Raw genomic sequence first — 23524 nt, 5'->3', positions numbered from 1 at the left:
AGAAACACTGAAAAAATTTTTAATTTTTTCCATGGCCACATATGGAAGTTTGGGATTAGAATGTCAAGGAAGAAATTTAAGTGTAATGAAAGATCTATTATCCTGGAACTGAAGTTGTGTATTTCAGTGGTCTGTCATCTTGAAGAAACAAAGTAGAATCAGAAGTGAGAATTAATGGTTTTTTAATCAGTTGTCCTCTTTTTTTTTTTTTGACTGGTGAATTTCCTGATGTGTAGGTACTAGCAAAGCTGACAGGTTAAATATATAACTTGTGTAGGTTTGGTAAAAATGAAGCCAGCATATAAAGTAATCCAATTTTACTCCTTGAAATTGCTACCCTTTGGAATTTTCTAAATTTATAAATTAAAAATTTGCTGTCCAGCTGCCTTATGCTATAAAGTCCATTCCTGACCTATAAGAAAAAGCAAGTTAAGTTTGTGAGAAACTGAAGTTTTTCACTCGTTGAAGAAAGCGCACTCTACTTTTATTGTCTTTGGAAAAGAAAAGAGAAGAAGAGAAAGAAAAAGAAAAGGAAAAAAAAGGAAAAAGGAAAAGAAAGGAAGGGAAAGGGAAACAATAAATTTACTTTAGTATAATAATAGAAAATTACTTTTCCAAAGTAAAATCTTTAGTATATTTTCCTTAATTTTGGATGAGGTAAGTATACTAAGAAGACCTGAAAAAGAAACATCCTGCAATAATTCTTCCTTAACATACATTTGCTTTAGGCTTTCAAATATCCTCAGCACCAGCTTTTCAAGGTCCTGTTTAGCATTAACTTTGGATGATGCAATGATAGTTTGTTTTAGGAAGTTGTTAAGTAATTAAGAAATCATCTTTTGATTTCTTCAAAAGAATGTAATTAATGTTTCTTATTTTAAGAATTCTTAAAAGGAATAAGGATATACAGGCTTTTTTTTTTTTCCCTTGCATTTCTGTCATGTAGCCAGTTGTAAAATAGATTTCTCTTGAGTATTTATCTCTGAGAATGTGGTTATGTGTCTTCTTGCTGGAAGTATGGTTGGAGATAAGGGTGAAAGAGGTTTTTACTTAATGTTTAGAAGTGATCCCAAACTAGGCAGAGGGCTGTGGGAACAGCCTCCACGTCCGTGGCGTCTACTGCTTGGAGGGCCCTGCAGGGCTTTTCTCAAGCTGCTAGTCTTCCACCTCGGATTCACTGATGGGACAATCCATGTAGGGGCCTTACACTCTTTAACCATTAGGACCTTTGTCAAGCACGATGCAGACATTGAGTGGGCTAATAAACGACAGGTAATTCAGAAAAAAAAAAAAAAAAAGAAACACATTGGAATACATATGGCACAGAAGAATAATGAAGCAAAAATACCCATTTGTAAACTCACAGACATTGAAGATACCTGTATTCATTTCATCAACACCCCAAAGATATTTCTCTGGAACTCAGTAAGTCCATTTCAGAGAGAACAGGCAAAACATAACAGAGATTTGCTTCTTAAACACACGAAGACTCGAAGCTAGTCTCCCACCTGTGCATCAGAGTGTGAGCCTGGATAATGGCAGGTAGGGGATGTTGACTAGGTCTTTCTTGGGAAGGGAATACATGTGAGTACATGACATGGTGGCTTGATTGCTCTGATGCAGCAGGTTTTGTTTTGTTTGTTTTAAAATATTTATTTATTTATGAGATTGAGAGAGAGAGGGAGCATATGAGCCAGGGAAGGGGCAGAGGGGAGATTCTCCAGCAGACTCCCCACTAAATGAGAGTCCCACACGTGCTCAATCCCACAACCCCAAGACCATGACCTGAGCCAAACTCAACCGACTAAGCCACCCAGGCGCCCCCGATGTAGCTGTTTTCACAGAGCTGTTCCAAAGTCGTAAAGACCTGGCAGCCCTGATCCAGTTGGAGCAGGCTGAGGCATCCTGAAAAAAACAAGCTTCCAGCCCTTTTTATAATTACCAAGTAATATATGAAGCAAATACCTTCCTCGCTCCATCCCTGACTTGCACGGCAAACTCCCACCTCTGGGGGTTCAAGGATGGGTCAAGTGTGGAGCAAGGCTTAGCAACATGGGTGAATGAGCAGTTGGAGTTAGACATAGTGTGCTCGTAACTTGCTAATTTAAAAAAATAGTGATTTTGTTTTTGTTTTTGGGTTTTTTTTTCCCACAAATTTCTATAAAAATAGCCTCTGCACCAGACCAGCTCTGTTCTTTGTGCCATGGGGTGGCTGGGTGATGGACAAAAATAAATTAATTAATTAATTAAATTGAAAAAAATCTTTATTTTCAAGGAAATGCATAGCAAGAAAGGGGGAGCTCTGCTATTCCCTTACTCCCTCTGCCATGTGAGAGACACAGAGGTTTTTAGAGGGCCCTAACAGTTACAGGAGAGTTCTGACTCCCTCTGTGGCACATTCCTCTTGTGAGGCAAACATGATAACCACTACACTACGGAAACGGCACATTCCTCTTGAAACAAAAGAGGGGTTTATAGCTATGGACCGATGGGAGGTAATCCAATTAAATGTGAGGGTTAAGATTTGCTTTGCTATATCAAATTGAGGGGAAATGTTCTTTTCTGACTATGTAGTATACTCAATCCCTGGACTGCTGAGAAAAGTGAGTAGACTGTTTCCATGGGAAAAAGATTTTCTTTGAATTATAATCTTTTAAACTTCAAGTTGAAATTACAAGTATTATTAAAGTCAGAAAACAGTACATAAATATTTTAGTACCAACTCAAAAAGATAGGAAAACAAGCATTCATTCTGACACTGAATGTTAGTAAAAAGGACAAATATTTAGGTTCCTATGTATAAGATCATACGACATATGGATTTATCCCATTTTTAGTTCTATCAATTATATTTTGAGAATTTTGCATCTCAAAGTAAAGCACAAAAATGAGTGTATAATCATTTCAATTTGACATGGAAGCTAAAATACAACTACATTAATAAAATTCTTCATATTTCCAATGTCTTAAGTTTTCAGTTTTCATTCATATGTTTGGAAACATTTACATGCTAGGTTTCAATATTTAGCTTTTAAATTGGTGGAGAATATAGAACAAAGCCAGCAATCTCCTATCCTACTGGTTAATAGATATTTCTCTTGAATACAAATTCTTCCCCATCATCTCTGCTCCTTCCCTAGCTTAAATTCTCTTGTAGTGCCTCTTGTAAGACTATTTCTAGGCCATGCTATGGTCACCGTGTTCCCTGTCCTGCTCTCCACATCAGCCCATCCAATACAGATGACCATGACCAAGAAATTGCAACACGGATCTGATTGTTCCACTCTCTTTTGGAAGATAAATACAAACCTAGAACCAAATGGACCTACTGGGGGAGGGGAGAATGCAACCAGAGAATAGAGGAAGCAAAGAAGATATTCACAAGTATGTAAGCATTTGAGAAATTATATACATCTGGTCAAAATCAGAACGATATACTGAAGATAAAAAGTGCATTCAAAAGAAAATGAAACAATCTTCTTAAACTTATAAAGATACTGAGCTCATTTTTCTGGCCCTATAGGAAGAGAATCAGCCTGGAAAATGAATGGAAAGAAATATACCTGAGTTCTATGTTGAGAAAATGTCTTTGCAGGGTTTTGGACTGAACTCCTTAGTAGGGCATGAAGCTGCTTCATGGTTTGGCCCCCTCCTTCTTCTCTGCTACCTTAACAATTTTAACTTCACCCATATTAAACAAATTGCAGTTTCCAAGCATACTCTCCTATTTTACACATCCATGATTTTCTTCATGCCCTTTTCTCTGCCAAGAATTTCCTCACTATCTTTGCCTGACAAACGGATTCTTCAAAATCCAGCTCACGTGTCACCTGCCTACTTTCTTGTCTCTTCCAATTCCTTCCTCTTTGTTATAATTAACCTTCTCTGCAGGCTTTCATGCACTTAAAATAAAATATTATATATATCTGTTTTCATGGCTCGGATCCCCCTCTTCGACATGATAAATGCTCGAGGACAGAATCTGTGCCTTTTTTTAACTTGGTATTTCCTTAGAGTTTCCAGCACGAAATAGATGCCCAATATATGTGCAACTTAATAGAAATTTATGAGGGAATGAGTGTTATCCATGTCTTTCCTTCCAGCTGTGGCTGTCCATTGACAAGAGTTTTTTTCTGGCTGATCATCACGGTCTTTTCATTTTTGAGTTCGACAGCTAGTGCCAAGGGAAGATCAAGGAAAAGTGGTCTGCATTTCAATGCCAGATTTTGAAAGTCTTTCTTCACTCTAAGGAAAGAGCAATAAGGGCAACATGGCCACTGAGTACAAAGAACAAAACCCCTTCACAAACGTCACTGAGTTTGTTCTCATGTTCTGGAGTATAAATGTTTGGAAAATATGCAATGGTAGGACAATAAGGTGTCAAATTCTACAGGCAAAAAGCCATAGAAGCAATATTCCAAAAATGGCTCCCTTGCTTTCTCCTTGACGCCACCAACTGCACAGCTTGAGAATATATTTTAAAAATCTGATCTTGTTTTAAATCATTAAAGTATTTTCCAGTGTCTAAATAGCAGCCAGGTCTCCTTATATTATTCATGACTGCAGCCCGTGACTGGTTTTTTCCACTACTTAACTGAGTGTAGCATCATTTCCATTTTGCTACTGCCTGATAGTACAGAGAAAGCTAAGCTACAAAGCTGCATTCATCAAGAAATATTAATGGTGGAGGGTGGCTGTAGCTTTTTACAATGCTTAAGAACTTAAGCTGTAATAATAAAAAGTTGGCTTTTGTTCCCTGAAATAATCAAAAGAAGAACTTGAAGGAAATGAAAGCAAAATCCAACAGGATTACAAAATTAGGGCAGAGTTAAGGAAAAATATTTTGAGTACCAGAAGAAGTCTAAAATAAATAAAAAATAGCAATACATTCATGAAACAGCTATTTGACCCAGATAATTGCTACTCAGTTATGTAACTGGAGACTCCTTGAAGACTCTAACAATTCCCTCTCTGGGGAAAGGCAGGATAGACGTCTTTCCTGGGGTGCCCATCTGGATTCCACCAGCTAGCTAGATAAAGAAGGTTGATTCCTGGCAGTTTAGACAGAAATCACTGGAGCAAAAACTTGTCCGTTGTCGGAATGATGAGATAAAGTTATAGAGGAACCTAGTTCTTGCCAACACTGGCGTGTGTCTGAACAAGAAGGGGGCAATATCATGCCCTATTGATAACTGTAGGACAAGGCAGAGATGTGTGGTTCAAGCTAATTAATTAGTAATATCTCCATGCCCAGGAAACTCAAATTTAAAACCACTCACTATATGTATTTGAGAATTTCAGTTCTGAAAGCAGTAGGCAAGGTCTCTGTCTTGGTGCATGACCCAGAATCCTCAGAAGGGATATTATAGAATTCAGTAAGGCTGGTCCAATAATCTGGTTAACAATGGAAAGGAAAGTTGAGGGGCTTTTGCCTTGTTAGTGTGTTTGGAGAAGTCCAAATTCTGGTAAATACATAAGAATCATGGCATTTATAGAATTGCCTTTGACCTACATAGTCTTATGATACCACTGTTCAAATTACAGAGGGTAAATAATTAACTTTTTACTTGTATTAAGTGTTTTTTTTTTTTATTCTGTCTCTCAACTCAAGAATAAAGACTTTTTCCAATGAATCTAACTACTGCAGCTTTTTAAAAAAATATATTTTTGTGGTCACAGATTTTCTTGCGACCCATTCATCTCTCCCCGCACAGACCTGCTATGCACACACATGCACACTTGCGCTCACACACACACTCCTGTGCTCACTCAGTGCCGTGTATACCATTCCATGGGGTTCAGGGATCACGTAATTTTCTCTGTGAATAGCAGGTCAGGAACTCTGCTTTGTTGATTTTGTGTTGTTGTGGCTTTAGATAAAATTAAGAAGCCTTCCTCATTCACCCTACTCCTTTGCAGCAGTCCCGTAAGGAGTATCTGGTGTTCCAGGATTCACGGTAGATGACAAGGATACAAGTTTGTTGCACTTTTTTTCTCTTCCTTAAGAATGTCTATATTTCCTTTCATCTCTACCCAAACGATTGGTGCTGGTAAATCATTAAACATCCTGCATAAATTATAATAATGCTTTAACCAAAGCACAAGGGTTTGAATTTGCTTCTGAGCAAATTTCTTATCATACAAGTTTTAAGAGACATTGACGACCACAGCAAGGTTACCTGGCAAAAATAATTCTCTTTGGAGTTTTTCTCTGGCCTGCTGTGAAAAACATCTTTTCTTCAGCCAGTCAGCTTCAAATTCACTGTAATGCTCATTTGGCCACGTGATACAAACCTTGTAACACAGAAAGAAAATATCATATGTATATGAATATGTACATTACGTATCTGTTTATCATGTTTCTATGTACTTTGGTTTACTATTGCTCTGCTTTTGAAAGTCAATGTAAGATATTCAGGGGACCCACTTAGCCCTTAGTCTTTTATTTTTTATTTTATCTTATTTTCACTTATGTACATATAGGCATAGAATACACTTTTGGAAAACAAGAAAACTGAAAGCCAAGGGGATACATCTGCGGTTTGAATTCCCTTAAATACCGCACAAGAAATAAAAACTGGTCTGAAGTTCTTTTTCTTATTCTATGTCCTCTAAACCTGTTGTTTCCAAACTTTCTATGATGACTTAAAGTCAGGTATCATTGAATATAATATTCCTTTCAAGAGTATCCAGAACTAGGAATGAGGATGACGAGACAGACTATCATCACCATAAGTAACAATGGCAACAGCATCCTGGGTAATGAGCTCTGTAGACATAAGTCATCTAGCCTGCATACAACTCTAGAAAGAGGGTACTGCTAGCATTCACATTTTTCAAGTGAGGGACGTAAGAGTAAGTAACAATGCTAAGGTCACACAGTTCGCAAGCAGTGAACCCTGGGAGTAAAGTCCTTGAGTCCAGATGAAGCAAGAGGGAAGAGAGACCCAGCTGTTCACACCTGCTCCTCTGAAAACTATCCTAGTGAATGTGGAAGGCAGAAACACAGGCTGGTGGCCGCATCTAGTTTGCAGTTTTGAGAGCTCTGTTTTTGGGAATCCTACAACAAGGCTTGTGTTGACTAAAAATACACCAATCAATAAACATTTCTGAGTGCTCACCAAAGGCCAGATATCATTTTGAACTTTTTTACCCATATTATCTGTTTGCATCATCATGTCATCTGTACAAACAAGTTGCTAGTATCCCTATTTTGCAGGTGAGTAAACTGAGGCCCAGAAACGTTCTTTTAATTATAGAAATCGTCTGATTGTGTCTTCAAGACTGTCCATGTATTGAAGGAATAATGAGCAATGCAATTTTTCTTCAAAATAGTGGTAATACAAATAGCAATAACAGTAACAGAAGCTTCCACGGACTGAGCGTGCTGATTTTGCACCAAGCACAACACACACGTGGTTCTAGCTGTAGTTATGCATATGATCAAATGAAAAACAATTCATTATTGAGGTTATCGAAGACTAATCCCTTCATTGAACTTGGGAGAGAAAGGAGAGATCATTTAGAATGGATTACCTTTTTCCTGTCAAACGTCAAGCCTTGAATCCCGATGTTCACATCAAGAGCTTCGATGAGGAGCTTCCGCGCTTTTGCAGAATCCAGGTAGCAGTCGGGGCACTGGCAATTGTCTCGCAGCCATACAGCTGGGTAGAGAGACTCTGAGCCATCCTGCCAGAAGACCTGCATCAAATGAGCCCCGTCCAGCATGGCTGCGTTTTGGATGGCACAGTGCATGTTGCTGGTCCTTGCAGGGAAATCTCGTCAGCTACCTGCTATGACAGATCCTGGGCAAAAGGAATCTGATGCAGATCAAGCCTGCACTTGACTTCTACGCATGTGAACAAGGCAGGTGGACTCTGGCTCCTGTTCTTGGCTCAGCTGCCCAAGCTTGAGATTTGCCTATCAGCACTGGGACCTTTGTTCTCGTCAGTGTTTCATACGCTGTAAACAGAAACACAGTGACTAAAAGTAAATAAGATAAACATGCTGAATCAAGATCCAGATGAAAAGAATTCTTTGTTTTTTGTTTTTTTTTTCCCAGAAATTTTAGATAATGAGTTTGGAATCAATGACACAGGTACTTTATAATTATGTTTGCATAAAAGGCTCTGAAAAATTTTTAAGGGAGAAAAATGCTCCACAGATTGAAAGTGTCACTAATGATATCTGTGCTATTTTAACACAAATAAGTGCACCTGTCTTTGGGGGAAAAACATGTTTTTATGACACTAAATTAGTAAACTTGTTCTACGAGGGAAATTTTAGTGCTATTTATTTATTTTAAGAGGTACTATAATCCAGTACATTGTGCTATTTCTATTCCATCATTTACTTTCTTACTTACACAATTCATTTTCTAAATGCAGTATAAAAGTTCCCAGGCTCAGCAAGGTCCCATTCTTGTCTCGCTTGATTCGTTCTCTGGGATTTTCTGTTTTAATAGAGTGTGCCTCGATAATGCACATCTAATCTAAACCTTTACAGAGTATTTTCATGAAATTTCACCTTACTTGGGAATACATACATTCTTTTTTTTTTTTTTTTTAAGAAACACACCAAATTTTGAGGGCATGAAGTTTATAGGAAAGGAAATCAAGTGAAAAAAGAAGTACAAGGTATTACAGACTGAACACTTCAGTGTTGATTATGATTCTATTAATGACTACATAGGGGGCCTTCTGAAATTCTGTCAATATTCTAAATCTCACTTTCTTCCTATATAACTTGCCAGGACTCTAAACATAGATGGAAGAAATAGAACTTAGCTGGAAAAGGTAGAATTTATATGGAAGAAATAGAACTTCTTAACCTGTTCCATATAATGATTAGCTCATTAAGAGAAGGTGACATATGACGATAGAAACAAGACTTCACTGTCTTGGGATGAAGGGGAGGCGTGCACACATGGGCATGTACACACACACACATGTACACACACGCACACGCACATGCACACACACACACAGAGTGACTGTTAACCACCTTCCTTCTGTGTATCGGGCAGTGCAGTAGACACTGGAGGGTTCAATGACAAGGACAAAACAGCTCCCCGTCTTTCTTAAACTTACAGAGAGGAAGACTTTATGTACCATGAACATAACTTTAAAAAATATACTACATTAAAATAAAACAACTTTTAGGTGTTGATTTTACATATACTTCCTCAAATCATTAACTTGGATGATTTAGTCAGGCTATGAAGCCGGCCAAAACGAGAAAAGATTGCTTTCTCCAGTTGGCTCAACCACACTGAAGTTACCTAATGATAAAAGAGAAACACAATTCACAGGGCCCCATGCCGATGCCTACTCAGGAACTCTCATCCGTTTTTTTCTTAATAATTTATATAGCAACAGGGCAGTACTACTTAGAAAAATCATCGAAAGTATTATTTAGTTCAAACTCGGGTGTTTACCTCATAGATTTTGAGTAAGGGGACTTCAGAAAGTTCAAACATAAGTTCCTATGTGGAATGGGTAGGATGTTTAATTTCCCTGATAGGAGGGGAGGAAAGGAAAAAAAAAAAAATAATTTCCCTGATAGGAGAAGGGAAGGCTGGCAAGTCTTTTCTATATGTGGTTTCAGGGACAGTGATGGTTCCAGTAAATATAGTATAATCCAAGCAGATCCTTAAATAACATAAGGACAAAAAGGAGAAATGTAGTAACTCTTTAAGTCAGGGTTGACAAATATTTTCTGTAAAAGGGCAGATGGTATGTATTTTTGGTTTTCCAGGCTATCTATAGTCCTTAGCACATATTCTTGTTTTATTTTTAAAAACTTTTGTGAGATTGTAAAAAAAAAAAATTAGTCTTACCACATAGGTTAGAAAAAGCAGGCTGTAGGCCATACTTGGCCCACAGGCAAGAATTTGCCTGGCCATGGAGCACCTGGGTGGCTCTCCTTGACCGAGTTGTGTAAAGCATTCTTTTATTACAGTGGTAGACAATCATACTTAAATACAGAAAATAGTTCACTTCTCCTTATACATAAGGTTAAACCTATTTGAATAATACTAAGCATATATATATTTTTTTGCCTGAAATGCTATATCAGAATGTTCAAATTTCACCATGAAGCTCCAGAGTTCAAGAAAAAAAGTAAGACAATTATTAAAGTAAACAAGGAAATAAGGCTGGAGACAAATAGCACAGAGAGTCGTCTGAGAAGCTCCTGGACACCTGCTTAGAGAGGATGTCTATTTGAGGAAGTCTTAACAGGATGTGATCAATGCTTCTGAATGCATACGAATTCCTTATTCCCATAGATAGCCATGTGGAGATATGGATATGTTTACCAGAATGAAGCTATAACAAGTCGTCTTAGTACAAGGCTATGGTTTTTCAGTGGGTGGCAAGCTGATGAGAGACAGAAAAAGTTATGGTTTCACAGCAAATAAATATCAACATGGACAATGGAGAGCCCACAGGCAAATAGAAGCAGGAAAAAAATACATGCATATATCCTAATTTGTTTATTTTGTTATTTATTCATTTTGATACTTAACCTGATCTATTTATAAAGTGATGGATTATTTACTTGCTAAAATTACTTGCCAAGAATCAAAGGCAAAAATACCTCAGAATATCTACACACACAAGATAAATATATATAGTTTTCAAGCTCACTCTTTTTATATTGAGAACATAGTTACATGTTTGGGGGGAGGGCAGAGGGAGAGGGAAAGGGAGAGAATCTCAAGCAAGTTCTACTCCCAGCACAGAGCCAGATGCAGGGCTCAGTCCCACAATGCTGAGATCATGACCTGAGCCAAAATCAAGAGTCAGGACACTTAAACCACTGAGTCACCCAGGCACCCCAACCTAGCTACATTTTAAAATACATTTGACATATTGGCCCTGGTCTGATTTCAAAACGGTATAGGATGTACTTATTCCATGGTAATAGTCCTCCAGATATAGTCAACTGAAATCACATGTCTCCTTCATTCCCTATCTTCTCTAAATCTACTCCATTTTTCAGGCTATTCTTTATAACATATGATCTCTTAATTCTATACCTTGCAGGATGCATGGTTACTTTCCAGTTTTAAATGTCTTTCAAAATGTGGGGCTTCAAATTATACAGTATAGCACAGATATAACATTTCTAGTATAAGGAAAAGGGGAATTAGTACCTTAATGAGGAAAGAAATGTTTTAACTTTTATTTATGTATTTTTACCCTGGGAGTTTGGAAGAATAGTGGTAACTGTTTATAGGTCTTAAGAAAGAATAACTAGCTTGGTTGTATAATAAGAATACTGGTGTTAATTATATTGATGGTAAGATTACAATACTAGTAATAATAGTAAAAGTTTACATTTACCAAATGCCTTCTCATGCCAATTATATGCTAAGGGCTTCACATACAAGCTAAGGGCTTCAGATACAATGACCTATTGAATCTTCATCAAAACCCAATTAAAAATACACTGCAATTACCTGAATAAGCAGCAGAAGAAAGAGGCTAGGGAATCAGCATACAGATGGTAGTAGAATCCATCATAAGTTCTCCAAGGGAGTAAGACAATTAAGAGGAAAGATTCTTTTCATTTATTTTTATCATCACAATTCCATGTATGTCCGTGTATATTTCAGACTCCACTCATTTCCTATTTGTTCATTAGTGGGTTTGAAAAGGTTTTGGTTGAAAGGATTTTTATAAGACTTGAAACTTGACACATATATAGGTAATGGATACATTGTTTTCCCCTATAATATACATTGTCTCTGTACTTAAAGATGGCACTGTGTCCATGTCCTGCTTACCATTGAAGTGATCACATCTTAGAGACATCTGTACCAACCAACACTAATTATATTCCAACCTGAATCAGAAGCTTTCCATTTCTCTCTCTCTCTTTTTCTTTCTTTCCTTGTTCTATCTAACATGTTTGAACTGGAAAGGAAAAAGCGTACTTCCAGTTATAGGGGAACCTGACTCTTTCCCCCAGCCTGCCTGGCCAAATGGAGATCCATTGGAGGGTATTTCAAGAGAGGAGGTGCCATCAGGACCAGAGCCTGATGGGAGTTGCCCCAGGCACCAGGGAGAGTGTGGAAGAACTGGAAAGACTTGGGTGTTGCTCAGGTTAAATTGTTTGGGTACCTATCAAGGAGCTTGTCGGGTCATTTCTATTCTTCACAATTCCTTTCTCAGTTTATGATAAATGTGAATAGTAATCCAAAAAAAAAAAAAAAAAAAAAAAAAAAGCAGAGAGAAATGGGAATATGGTTCCCTCTTTAACTTAGCCTTGTTTTACTTAAAGCTCTACTGGGACAAATGTGATGAACATTCAAAAAGAAAGAATAATCAAGAATCATCAGTATTTAAAGACAAATTCTTTCTGAAAGTTTATAGGTTTGACATAAGTGTGACTTGTTAAAATCCATTTTTCCATTTAGTCCAAATGACCTGTTAAAATTGAGCCCTGTTGAAGCATCATAGACTTGTACCTATCTGATAAACCACTGTGTTTCTTTGAAGAAGAGAAAAAAAAAGAAAAAGAAAAAAGTAGGTATTCCTAGGTGTGTGTGTGTGTGTGTGTGTATATATATATATAGAGAGAGAGATATCTCTCTCTCTCTCTATATATATATATATACAATATATATTTTACCAGTGGGTCCTCTTTGCTAAATTAAAGGGACCTATAAAACAAAAATGCTAATTTATTTTAGGACTTAATTATTATTTGGCTTCTCCTTACTCACAACTATAATTTTGTTTTTAAAATATCAGATTAGTTTGGGTAGGAGGGAGTAGATTTCCTTGTCCTGGAAAACAAATCTTGGGTTAGGGGGATTCTAATCTGATAGGATAGATTTCTTTTAATTTAATCCCATCACGTGTGTGTGTGTGTGTGTGTGTGTGTGTGTTCCTTCCTAACTGACTCACTGTATTTTTCCCCTTCAGAGTTACGGAAGTTTATTTGGGACTTCTGTTTGGCACAACTAAATTGTCTGTTTTAGAGATTATCCTACTTCGGCAATGGGTGTGGTTTTGTCTTTTTAAAATTTTTATAAATTCAACTTCTTTCAGCTGGTTTTCTCTAGCACTGTTTGGAAACTCAAGGAAGTAGTTCTGAAAGTTGTTTCATGCATTGATCTTGGAAATAAAAGAACTTAGAACGAGAACTCTCAGAGCCTGAAAGAAACAACTCATGATATCACTGGGCTCAGTGCCCTCATCAGATATGCAAGGATAATGGAAGCTCAGAGATGTTGGGTGTGATTTGTCCAAGCCCGCAATGCTGGCTAGTAGGAGAGGTTGCTCCAAACTTAGGTTTGCCAGTTCACTGTGCATATATAAAGTAAACATTTCCGAGTTCTAATAAAAGAGAGCACAAAATTTCCTCAAACACTAATTAATTGCACTAATTTGTACCATGGGTTTTGGATGGGATTCTCAAGAAGTTAATGTAGAAGCTCCACAACTACTATATATAAAAATTAAATCGAATGGAAATTAATAATGTACATCCAAGAAGCCTGATTCATCTACTGGATTACTGACCCCTAAAACAAAAGGATATTATTTTTTACTTTTTTTTTTTTGTAAGAGAAGGAAAGAATAGAGTAGACTCATGTTATCAAATGTCAGTATCTGTTAATTGTTAATTTCCATCTCCTCTTCCTTAGGTAAGTCATCAGACCTGCTATCAGACCGCAGGATTCTCTTAATGTGTCTGTCCTCCTGCTTCCAGGTGGTAGGATCAGAAAATGATCACAATGCAAAAAACATGCAGAATGTATGGGAATGTGTGTGTGTGTGTGTGTGTGTGTGTGTGTGTGATGTATGTATAAAATCATTTATTTAACGCTTATTATGTTCTGGCCCCTCTGCTAATGCTTTTGATTATACTAATTATTTAATCCTCCAGAAACACTGAGTTCAGTGCTGTCACTGCTGTTTTACAGGTGATCTTGAACTTGGACAGGTGAAATACCTGACTTGAAAGCAGAGGAAATAGGAACCCCACTACACTGAACTACATCATGGAGAATCTATGGTTAAGTAATTTCCCAGACAATAATTTTAATTTACCAAAAATATACTATTAAAATAGTAGCCAGATCTCAAGTCTGTTGCTTGTTAGTTGACCTCACCATCCGACCACTGGAACAACAGGACAGGATGTTTTCCGGACATTCCACCATGAAGGCTTAGAATGAATTACTATTCTTTTATATATCAACCTTTAAATCATAAAACTCAACTCATTTCCATTTGGTAAGGTAAAGGTTGACCAAGCTGTATTTGAGTGTTTGTGTGTCTGAACTTTAGAATTATTTGAATATATGCAAACTCTACTCATTATATCTGCTACCTAAAGGCCTTCAACTTAGAAACTGTTGTTTTTTATTTTTTAAATCTTGATTTAGTAAGTGGCTGAGCTTCTTAATAATTTACAAATATACTCCTGTGGACAATGAATTCTACAAAGCCATTAGAAAAAACTCTCCATTCTCGTGAGTACATTTAACATTCTGCCTGCTATCTTGTTTAAAGTATCAAATTTTGTGTAAACACTTCCTTCATAAATTATAAAAAAGAAAACTTTTTATAAAAAGCCTCATTCTGGTAGAATTACCACCTTCAGCTTGAAGCTCCTATATCAAAGTATTTGTTGACTAGTATAATGAAGCATACTGAGTCTAGATTTTAAGATTTCTAAATCTTTGAACCAGGACATAGATTCATTATGGGAAATCCTATGTTTTATAATAAAATCAATTCAAAATACCTGTTATGTCTCTTCTTGAGCTACATGTGGGGAATAAAACAACTGAAAACGCACACCAATGTCAGTCTTACTCGACCAGTATTCTTGAGAAGCATTTTCATTAAGTCTTTGGACTTAACCGAGGGCCAAGGTATAATATGCAGTCCCTTTCTTTGGTCTGGATTGTGGCTTATTCGGTGAATGTTTCCAATCCAGCCAGAGCCCTCCCTTTCCCACCACCAAGTCTGCTTTTGAGACAGTATCCTTTCTGTCCCATCTGTAGGCTTTCTGGATCGGCTTAGGGACTGTAAAGTAACTTGACTACTAGACTAAGCCAAACATAATTGGGAAAGGAAGGCTGCCAAGAAGCAATCAGATCCACTGCATTCCAAAATCAAGCCTACTCCAAATGTCTGATGGACGATCCCCTTCGCAGCCCACATGGCTGTGAGACACATGTGCCTGGGTTTCCAATTAGATGCTCCCCCCCACCCCCAATCCACAGACCTGAAGTTCTTCCAACAAGGCAAAGTTGAGCTCAGTCCTACCTGTTCTCAGATGTGCTTCAGACACCAAACCATGCAAAACTTACCAAGGACAGAAAATGTCAGCTTTGATCCTCACGTCCTTTGGGGAGGGAGCCTTCTGGTAACCAGCACATCCCAGTTGATCTGCCCGCAGTTTCCCTACATCTGACTTGTGATGTAGCACTATTACTTGGGAGCCTTTCTTTCTGCTCCTGGCAGCTCCACAGAAGCCCTGCCCCCAGACACAGCTGAGGTTTGCAAATGAGGAAGGATGTCCCAATCTGAAGGTGTAGCAACTCCTGAAGGGAGCTTGGAGGTAGAGAGAGAGAGAGAGAGAGTGAGGTGGTGGGGCAAGAGAGAGAGAATGGGAAGAAGGAAGGATATCAGGAAGGAAGGTAGAGGAAGGGAAAGGAAAAAGAGTTTTTATGGCCTAGAGAAGAAGCAGTTAGAAAGAGAAAACATTTGATTTCCAATTAGTGCCTGAAGCCACAGAACCCCAGGACTCCGTGCAAAGCACTGCCTTAGTTCAGAGTCTTTCCTGGTAGAAGGTAGAGCAGTTCTTACCTGTTTGTTCTCCTGACCCCGAGCCAGCAGCAGCAGTGGAGGCCAGTGAAGGAGACTCCTGTCTGATTGGTTCACAGTGACAATCCTTTCAAGGTCAAGCTCACTTGGAGAAAAGACACTGAGATGCACGGTTAACAGGGAGGACTCACTAGCTCCCACCTCAGCAGAGGTGAGGTGGTATTAGCTTGCCCATAGAATATTCCATTCGAGCCTCTCTGAAGGATGCTGGACTACTTCTGGGACTGGGAGGAAGGTTGGGATGAGTCCCCTTAAGCCTGATGCCCTCCTTTCTTGGCAGCAATAACTGAAATGAACAGTAGCTGCCCGAGAACACGGGGTTTTTCTGAAGGCACCCGATTGCCCAGTGACATGACTCACAATTACACAGGCCTGAAGACAACAAAAGGGAAAGGCGGAGGTGGGCGGTGGGCCAGGGACCCAAAGCCTGGCTGCCAAACATTCAGATGGAGAGTGCCCAGTGCAGAGGAGGGCTAGAAGACAAGTCTCAAGTCGTAGTTCCTAACAGAGTGGGAGATTCCACTAAAAGAAAATCTGCAGGTGGCAACTGAGGTCCAGGAGAGAGCCACACGAGCCCTTTGCCCTCCTCCCACAAAACCACCCTACCCACAAGACACTGAAGCAGTCTCAGCCAGCAACTTGTTGCTTCTTGCCTGAAGGACTCTCACAGCTGCGAGACAGGCAGGAACAAAAGAGCTAACCCAGGAGAGAGAAAATTCAGTCCAACTCTCCCATAGCTTCTGCGGTGGGTTCCTGCTCAGGACAACTGCCCCTCCCAGAACTGCAGGGTCCCCTTCCTCCATGATGCCCTGTCGGTTCCTTTCACAGTAAAAGTTAAATCGTGTCTCTTAATCTGCATGGTTCCCTCCTCCATCTTCCTCCTTCCTTTCCCCAAGTCCCCAGGTCAAATTACTGATACCGCTGGGTATCCAGTGAAAATGATAGCAGTTTTCTTTTGTTTGTTTGTTTTTACGTTTTTTTTTCCCCAAGGACAGGAGGAGGGTAAGTGCAAGTGAAGTGCCCCCATACATGTTGTCAACGTTTTAAAACCCACGGTAACAGAGGCTATAGGTGTGCCAGAAGCAGTGGGGTTAATTACGTTCTAAACATTCAGATGACATCATAGAAACACATCGCACTAATTTTTCTTCCACACTTTGTGCTTTCGTAACCATCACTGGAATAAATTAGGTAAACTCAGCTCCAGCTTTAAGAAAGTTGTTGAAAAAAATGTGTTGCACGTACATAGCTTCTAATAGAAGAGTAAAACCAAACAAAACAACAAACACACCTGTCAACAGTTCTAGTTTTAAATCCTGCACCTAAAGAATGAATTCCCGCACCAAAAACGAACAACGAACAAACAAATCGTACTCTTGACTGCGAGAAGCCTCTTTAAGATTAATAAATAAATAAATGAACATTTCTTGAGGGCTCTCTCCTATCTGTGCCCCTCCTTCAGAGTCTTCCGCTTGCTTTCACATATGGCTGTTCAAGGTTCTATCCGGGAAGAAGCAAACCATAGCACAAGGCCAGATTTTAGATGGAGGAAACGAGACCACAGAGGTTCATGAACCACAAATGGTGACCAAATGTGCAAATGTTCATGAACCACAATGGTGACACTTTGCCCATCTGTTTCTTTTCTTCTTTCTCTTTTAAGATTTAAGATGATTCTTTAAAAATTTTTTTTTATTTTTTATTAACATATAATGTATTGTTAGTCCCAGGGGTACAGATCTGTTAATCGTCAGGCTTACACACTTCACAGCACTCACCATACACACTTCACATACCCTCCCCAATGTCCATAACCCAACCACCCTCTCCCTACCCCCCTCCTCTCGGCAACCCTCAGTTTGTTTTGTGAGATTGAGAGTCTAAGATTATTCTTAAAATTAAGTGCATGTCGAGTGCAGTGAGTTGAACTTAAGTACAGCCATTGTGTTACACAGGAGAAACATGGAAATATATGATGAGTGTGCACCAACAAAAGCGGCTCAGGATTTCTTGAAAGCCTTCTTCAGTATTGCCCCTGCAGAAACACTGGATGGGACTGAGCACGATCCCACTGAGAGATCTGAAGGTGGATGCTGTTTCTGGGGGAGAAAGCCTGGTGACTTCAGCGGCAGCAGACGTACATCTTGTTATATTTAACATATGGTGATACTCAGGGAGTTGTCCTGGGCTTAAGAAGCTACTACAGATGGCAGGACTCGTTAGCGTCAGTGAAATCTAGGACCTATGGAAAAATTCTGCAGCTTACACAATTTCCTATTTGGAAGAATGAAAAACAGCAGGATTTATGAAAAATAATTACAGTATAAGCAGTTGATATATAGCATCATTCTTTTTGTTTAAATTTTAGTCATTTTCAAAAGGTTTACAAAGCTCAAAGAGTGTTTTAATGATATGAAAAAGACTGGGGCGCCTGGGTGGATCAGTCAGTTAAGCGTTCGTCTGCAGCTCAGGTTATGGTCCCAGGGTCCTACAATCAAGCCCGACATTGGGTTCCCTGCTCACTGGGGAGTCTGCTTCTGTTTCTCCCTTTCTTTCTATCCCTGCCCCCTGCCCCTGCTGCTGTTCTCTCTCTTTCTGGCTCTGCACTCTCTCACCAATAAATAAATAAATGTTTTTTAAAAAAAGACTGTAATGATTTATAATTTTATATAAAGAAGGAAACCAAGGCCCATAATCCAATTGTCCTCACATTATTGAGATAAATATAGAAAAATTAAATGAAAATTAAGTCTGTCTTCTCCTTCTTTTGGATTCCTTTTCCCAAATATAATTACTGTTTTTTTTTTTTTAAATTTGGCCTATACTAAGGTGTTTACTATAAAAAAGGGAAACTGAGCAGTGTGCTGTTAAACAATGAATAATCAGTTCTTGGTGCCCACATGGTCCTAAACCTCAGATAAATAACAAAAGTGTTTTTATCACCCATGCTGATAGGTCCCATGAGTAAAGAGCAAGCCCAGTCTGGAATTTGCAAAAGGATTCACCCAGGTAGGTTATAAGAACATTTGCCTTGAGTGGGAAGCTGTCCCAAGTCAGTCCCATAACAAATACTGTGATGCTAAATAAATATTAGGAATCATTTTGCTAACTAACATCAATAACTAGAAGATGGCAGAGGAGTAGGAGTCTTGAGTTTCTTTTGGTCCCAGGGATTCAACTAGATAGCTATCAAGTCCTTCTGAACACCTGGGAACTCGACCAGATTGAAAAAAAGATTAAGTGCAACTCCACAAATAGAAAAATGACCACTTTCTGCAAGGTAGGAGGTGGGAGAAGTGAATCCAAGGTGATATATGGGAAGACAAACTGTGAGGGGAGGGAGCCTCTACAAGCCGGTTACCAGAAAGTGATAGAGCAGTGGAGCACAAAATCAAAACTTTTAGTTAGAAGTCTGCTCCGGTGAGGGACACCCCTACCTGAAAGGTGTTCAGGTGGCAAAGCAAGAGCGGAATCATGGGTGGGACAGTGTGGTCTCAGGATCCTTTGGGTCACAGGCAGACTGGGGGTGGCTGTGTACAGCAGAGCTTCCAGGCATCAAAATGGGGAGCTGGCTGAGGGTAAACCCAGGAATGGGCTCTCAGCTCGGTCCTCAAACCACAGCACAGTTGGGTGACTGCTCTCTGAGCAGGGGCGCAAAAAACACTGAACCAGTGACACCCCTTCTTCTTCCCCAGGAGGAGCGGTGCTCTTGTTCTTCTTGTTCATCTATTCTTCTCTAGACAGAATGACAAGATGGAAAAACTCACTCAAAAGAGAGAACAAGAGGACATAGTGACTGCCAGGGACCTGAAGAGTATGGACATTAGTAAGATGTCAGAGCTAAATTTCCAAATGATTTTAAAGATACTAGCTTGTTTTGAAAAATCTTAGAAAACACTAGAGAATCCTTTCTGGAGAAATAAAAAAATTAATATCTAACCAAGTTGAAATAAAGAAGGCTATTAATGAAATGCAATAAAAAATGGAGACTCTAACTTCTGAGATAAGTGAGACAGAAGAGAGAATTAGTAACATAGAAGGCCAAATTATAGAAAATAAAGAAGCTGATGAAAAGAGATATAAACAACTACTGGATCATGAGGGGAGGATTTGAGAGATAAGTGATACCAATAAAGCAAAACAATATTATAATAATTGGGATCTCAGAAGAAGAGGAAAGAGACATACAGAGAGAGACAAAGACAGAAGGTATATTCGAGCAAATTATAGCAGAGAACTTCCCTGATCTGGGGAAGGAAATAGGCTTAAAAGTCCAGGAGGCACAGAGAATTCCCCCCAAAATCAATAAAAATAGATCAACACCCTGGCATATAATATTAAACTTGCAAATCTCAAAGAAAGAGAAAATCCTTAAAGCAGCTCAGGACAAGAGGTCTGTAACTCAAGGGTAGAAATGTTAGAATGACAGAAGACTTATCCATAGAGACCCGGCAGGCCAGAAAGGACTGGAATGATATATTCAGGGTGCTAAATGAGAAAAATATGCAGCCAAGAATGCTTTAACCAGCTAGGATGTCATTGAAAATAGAAGGAGAGATAAAAAGCTTCCAGGACAAACAGAAACTAAGGATTTGTGATCACCAAACCAGCCCTACAAGAAATAATAAAAGGGATCCTCTAAGCAAAGAGAAAGTCCAAAGGTAACATAGACCAGAAAGGAACAGAGACAATATACTGAAATGGACACTTTACAGATAATACAATGGCACTAAATCAAAAGACACAGGTATCAGACTGGGTAAAAAAAAAGCGCAAGATATTCATTTTAGACCTAAAGACATCTCCAGATTTAAAGTGAAGGTGCTAGAAAAACATTTATCATTCTAGTAGACATCAAAAGAAAGTTGGGATGGCAATTCTTATACCAGACAAATTAGATTTTAAACCAAAGACTGTATTAAGAGATGAGGAAGGACACTATATCATACTTAAACGGTTAGCCAACAAGAAAATATAACAATTATAAGTATTTATGCCCCTGACATGGAAGCAACAAATTATATAAACCAATTCATAACATAATTAAAGAAACATACTGATAATAATAAAATAATAGTGGGGGACTTTAACACCCCTTCACTGCAATGGACAGATCATATAAGCAGAAGATTAACAAGGAAATAAGGACTTTGAATGACACACTGAACCAGATGGACAGATATATTCCATCCCAGATACATTCCATCCCAGAACAATAGAATACACATTCTTCTTGAGTGCACATGAGTCATTCTCTAGAAGTTCACATCCTGGGTCACAAATCAGGTCTCGACTAGTACCAAAAGATTGGGATCATTCCCTGTATATTTTTGGACCACAATGCTTTGAAATTGGAACTCAACCACAAGAGGAAATTTGGAAAGAACTAAAAAACATGGAGGCTAAAGAGCATCCTACTAAAGATTGGATAGATCAATCATGAAATTAAAGAAGAATTTTAAAAAATAATGGAAACAAATGAAATTGAAAACACAATTGTTCAAAACATTTAGGATACAGCAAAGACAGTCTTAAGAGGGAAGTATATAGCAATACAATTATTTCTTAAGAAACAAGTCTCTCAAATATACAAGCTAATCTAACACCAAAAGGAGCTCAAGAAAGAGCAGCAAATAATGCCTAAACTCAGCAAGAGAAGAGAAATTATAAAACTTAGATAATCAAAAATATGAAATCATGAATAAAAGAGGAGAGATCACAACCAACACTGAAGAAATACAAACAAGTATTAATTAGAACATATTATGAGAACTGCCAACAAATCTGACAATCTGGAAGAAATGGATGCGTCCCTAGAGATGTATAAACTACCAAAACCAAACCAGGAAGAAATAGAAAACCTGAACAGACCCATAACCAGCAAAGAAATTGAAGCAGTAATCAAAAACCTCCCAAAAAACAGGAGCTCAGGGCCAGATGGCTGCCTGGGTGAATTTTACCAAATATTTAAGAAGAATTAATACCCATTCTTCTGAAACTATTTCAAAAAATAGAAATGGAAGGAAAACTTCCAAAATCTTTCTATGAGGCCAACATTACCTTAATCCCCAAACAAGACAAAGACCCCACCAGAAAGAAGAATTACAGACCAATATCCCTGATGAACACAGATGCAAAATTTTTCATCAAAATACTAGTCAATAGGATCCAACAATTATGTTAAGTAATTGAATTTAAATTTAAAAAAAATTTAAAATTTATATTAAGAATAAATGAATAAATAAATTTTTTAAAAATAAAAGCAATAACTAGGCTCTGAGTTTTTAGTCATTCAGTTTCCAAGAATTTATTAATTTCTGAGTAAATAATAAACTGTCAACAAATGATAAATAATAATTTTTTCACTTGGGCTGAAAAAAAGTGGTGGTAATATAGCCAATTTGATTTTGGAAATAATTTGTTTTAAATACTTAAACTGTTATATTTCCTCTTAGTGGAACATGAACTCCACGAGGGCTTTGGGACTTCTGTATTTTGTACCATTCTTAGAATAGGCAATAGTGCTCTGTGTTTTAGGGGTTTCTACTTTGGCACTCCTTCATCTGTACCCTGGGTGATCCATCTGTGAGACCAAGGGATCCACCCAGAACCTTCATCATCCCTACATCCTAGATAATGCTCTGAAGCCCAGGCCCTTAAATTTTAGACCTGCAAAGACTTGGGTCTTCTTCTAGGCTCTGTGAGTGACTTCTTCTCTTTCTCTAGGCCATAGAGGTCGTACTACTGCCCTGGTATATACACACTGAGGCCAGTGGGATGAGCCAGGGGTGGTGGTGTATGTGTGTAGGATGTATGGATAGATGAAGCGTGGATGTGTATTCTGGAGTATCCACCCTGTCTCCCTCCCTGTGCAGAGTGAAACTGGGATAGAATGAAAAGTGGAGGGGTCTGTGGCTCTTGGGCTGCAGGCTGAGAGCTACAGCCTAGAGACTGGCTTTCCCTCCCTTCCCAAATTCTGGTATGGAACAACAAGATATCTGGGAATTCTATTTGTGTGTGTGTGTGTGGTCGTTGCTTCAAGTTTTTAGTTAAATTCTAGTTGGTTAGCATATAGTATAATATAGTGTCTGGGAATCCTAAGTTCAAACTTGGACTTCTAGGTATACTTTTCCAGGTTGGAGGATAAAACATTTTATTCAACAGTCAGATTGTTATATAAGCAGTGGTCTTCAAGGTATATTTTTCAAGGTTGGAAGATAAAACACTTTATTCAACAGTCAGATTATTATAAGCAGTGGTATCCTGGTAAGAGTTTAACAAGATGCTCCCTGAAAACATCACCCATCACCACCCAATTTGTAGCATTTGCCATTTGTTTTGGTGTATAAATGCTCCTGCTGTGACCAATTTCAAGGTACAATGCAACATTACTGAATGTGAATTTGGGAAGAGATAAATATAGTTGTCTCTTCTGAGCTGAGAAAAGCTGGATCCAGCAAATCACTGTTTATAATTTTAAATATATAGACATATGATATAGGGGCTTCAATTTGTACTCTCATCCTTGGCCCTGCAAAAGTTAATGACACACCTCAGGGCATGGAAAATTGTTGGCATGTAGTAGACCCTTAATAAATACTTCTTGAATAAAATAAGCCCTATTAGTTGGGTGACTTTTCAGATAAGCCGTTTATCTATAAGGTAATCTA

At 38.4% G+C, this 23524-nt stretch overlaps 1 protein-coding gene and 1 long non-coding RNA gene across 7 annotated transcripts in view; one reads left to right on the top strand and one right to left on the bottom strand.

Moving 5' to 3' along the window:
- Positions 1-16140, bottom strand: part of BBOX1 (gamma-butyrobetaine hydroxylase 1) — a 60058-nt gene extending 43918 nt beyond the window's left edge. The window contains exons 1-4 of one of the 2 annotated variants that reach the window (XM_059138567.1): positions 15837-16140; positions 15338-15581; positions 7537-7962; positions 6180-6294 (exon numbers count right to left, since the gene is read on the bottom strand). In XM_059138567.1, coding sequence (XP_058994550.1) covers positions 6180-6294; positions 7537-7755 — 334 coding nt within the window. In that variant the 5' untranslated portion in view covers positions 7756-7962; positions 15338-15581; positions 15837-16140. The remainder of the gene's footprint in view (positions 1-6179; positions 6295-7536; positions 7963-15337; positions 15582-15836) is intronic. The other variant, XM_059138577.1, reaches the window with a different exon arrangement.
- LOC131810595 (uncharacterized) overlaps positions 1-23524 on the top strand; it is a 217570-nt gene that overhangs the window by 131151 nt on the left and 62895 nt on the right. For 4 of the 5 annotated variants that reach the window (XR_009345622.1, XR_009345616.1, XR_009345608.1 and 1 more), the window contains 3 exons: positions 12425-12533; positions 13940-14031; positions 18810-18863. This is a non-coding gene — a long non-coding RNA (uncharacterized LOC131810595). The remainder of the gene's footprint in view (positions 1-12424; positions 12534-13939; positions 14032-18809; positions 18864-23524) is intronic. The other variant, XR_009345612.1, reaches the window with a different exon arrangement.

The sequence above is a fragment of the Mustela lutreola genome, chromosome 1 (genome assembly GCF_030435805.1).
Source record: "Mustela lutreola isolate mMusLut2 chromosome 1, mMusLut2.pri, whole genome shotgun sequence".
NCBI lineage: Eukaryota > Metazoa > Chordata > Mammalia > Carnivora > Mustelidae > Mustela > Mustela lutreola.
The sequence above is the reverse complement of the archived record's forward strand: the minus strand, read 5'-3'. Positions and strand labels throughout refer to the sequence as shown.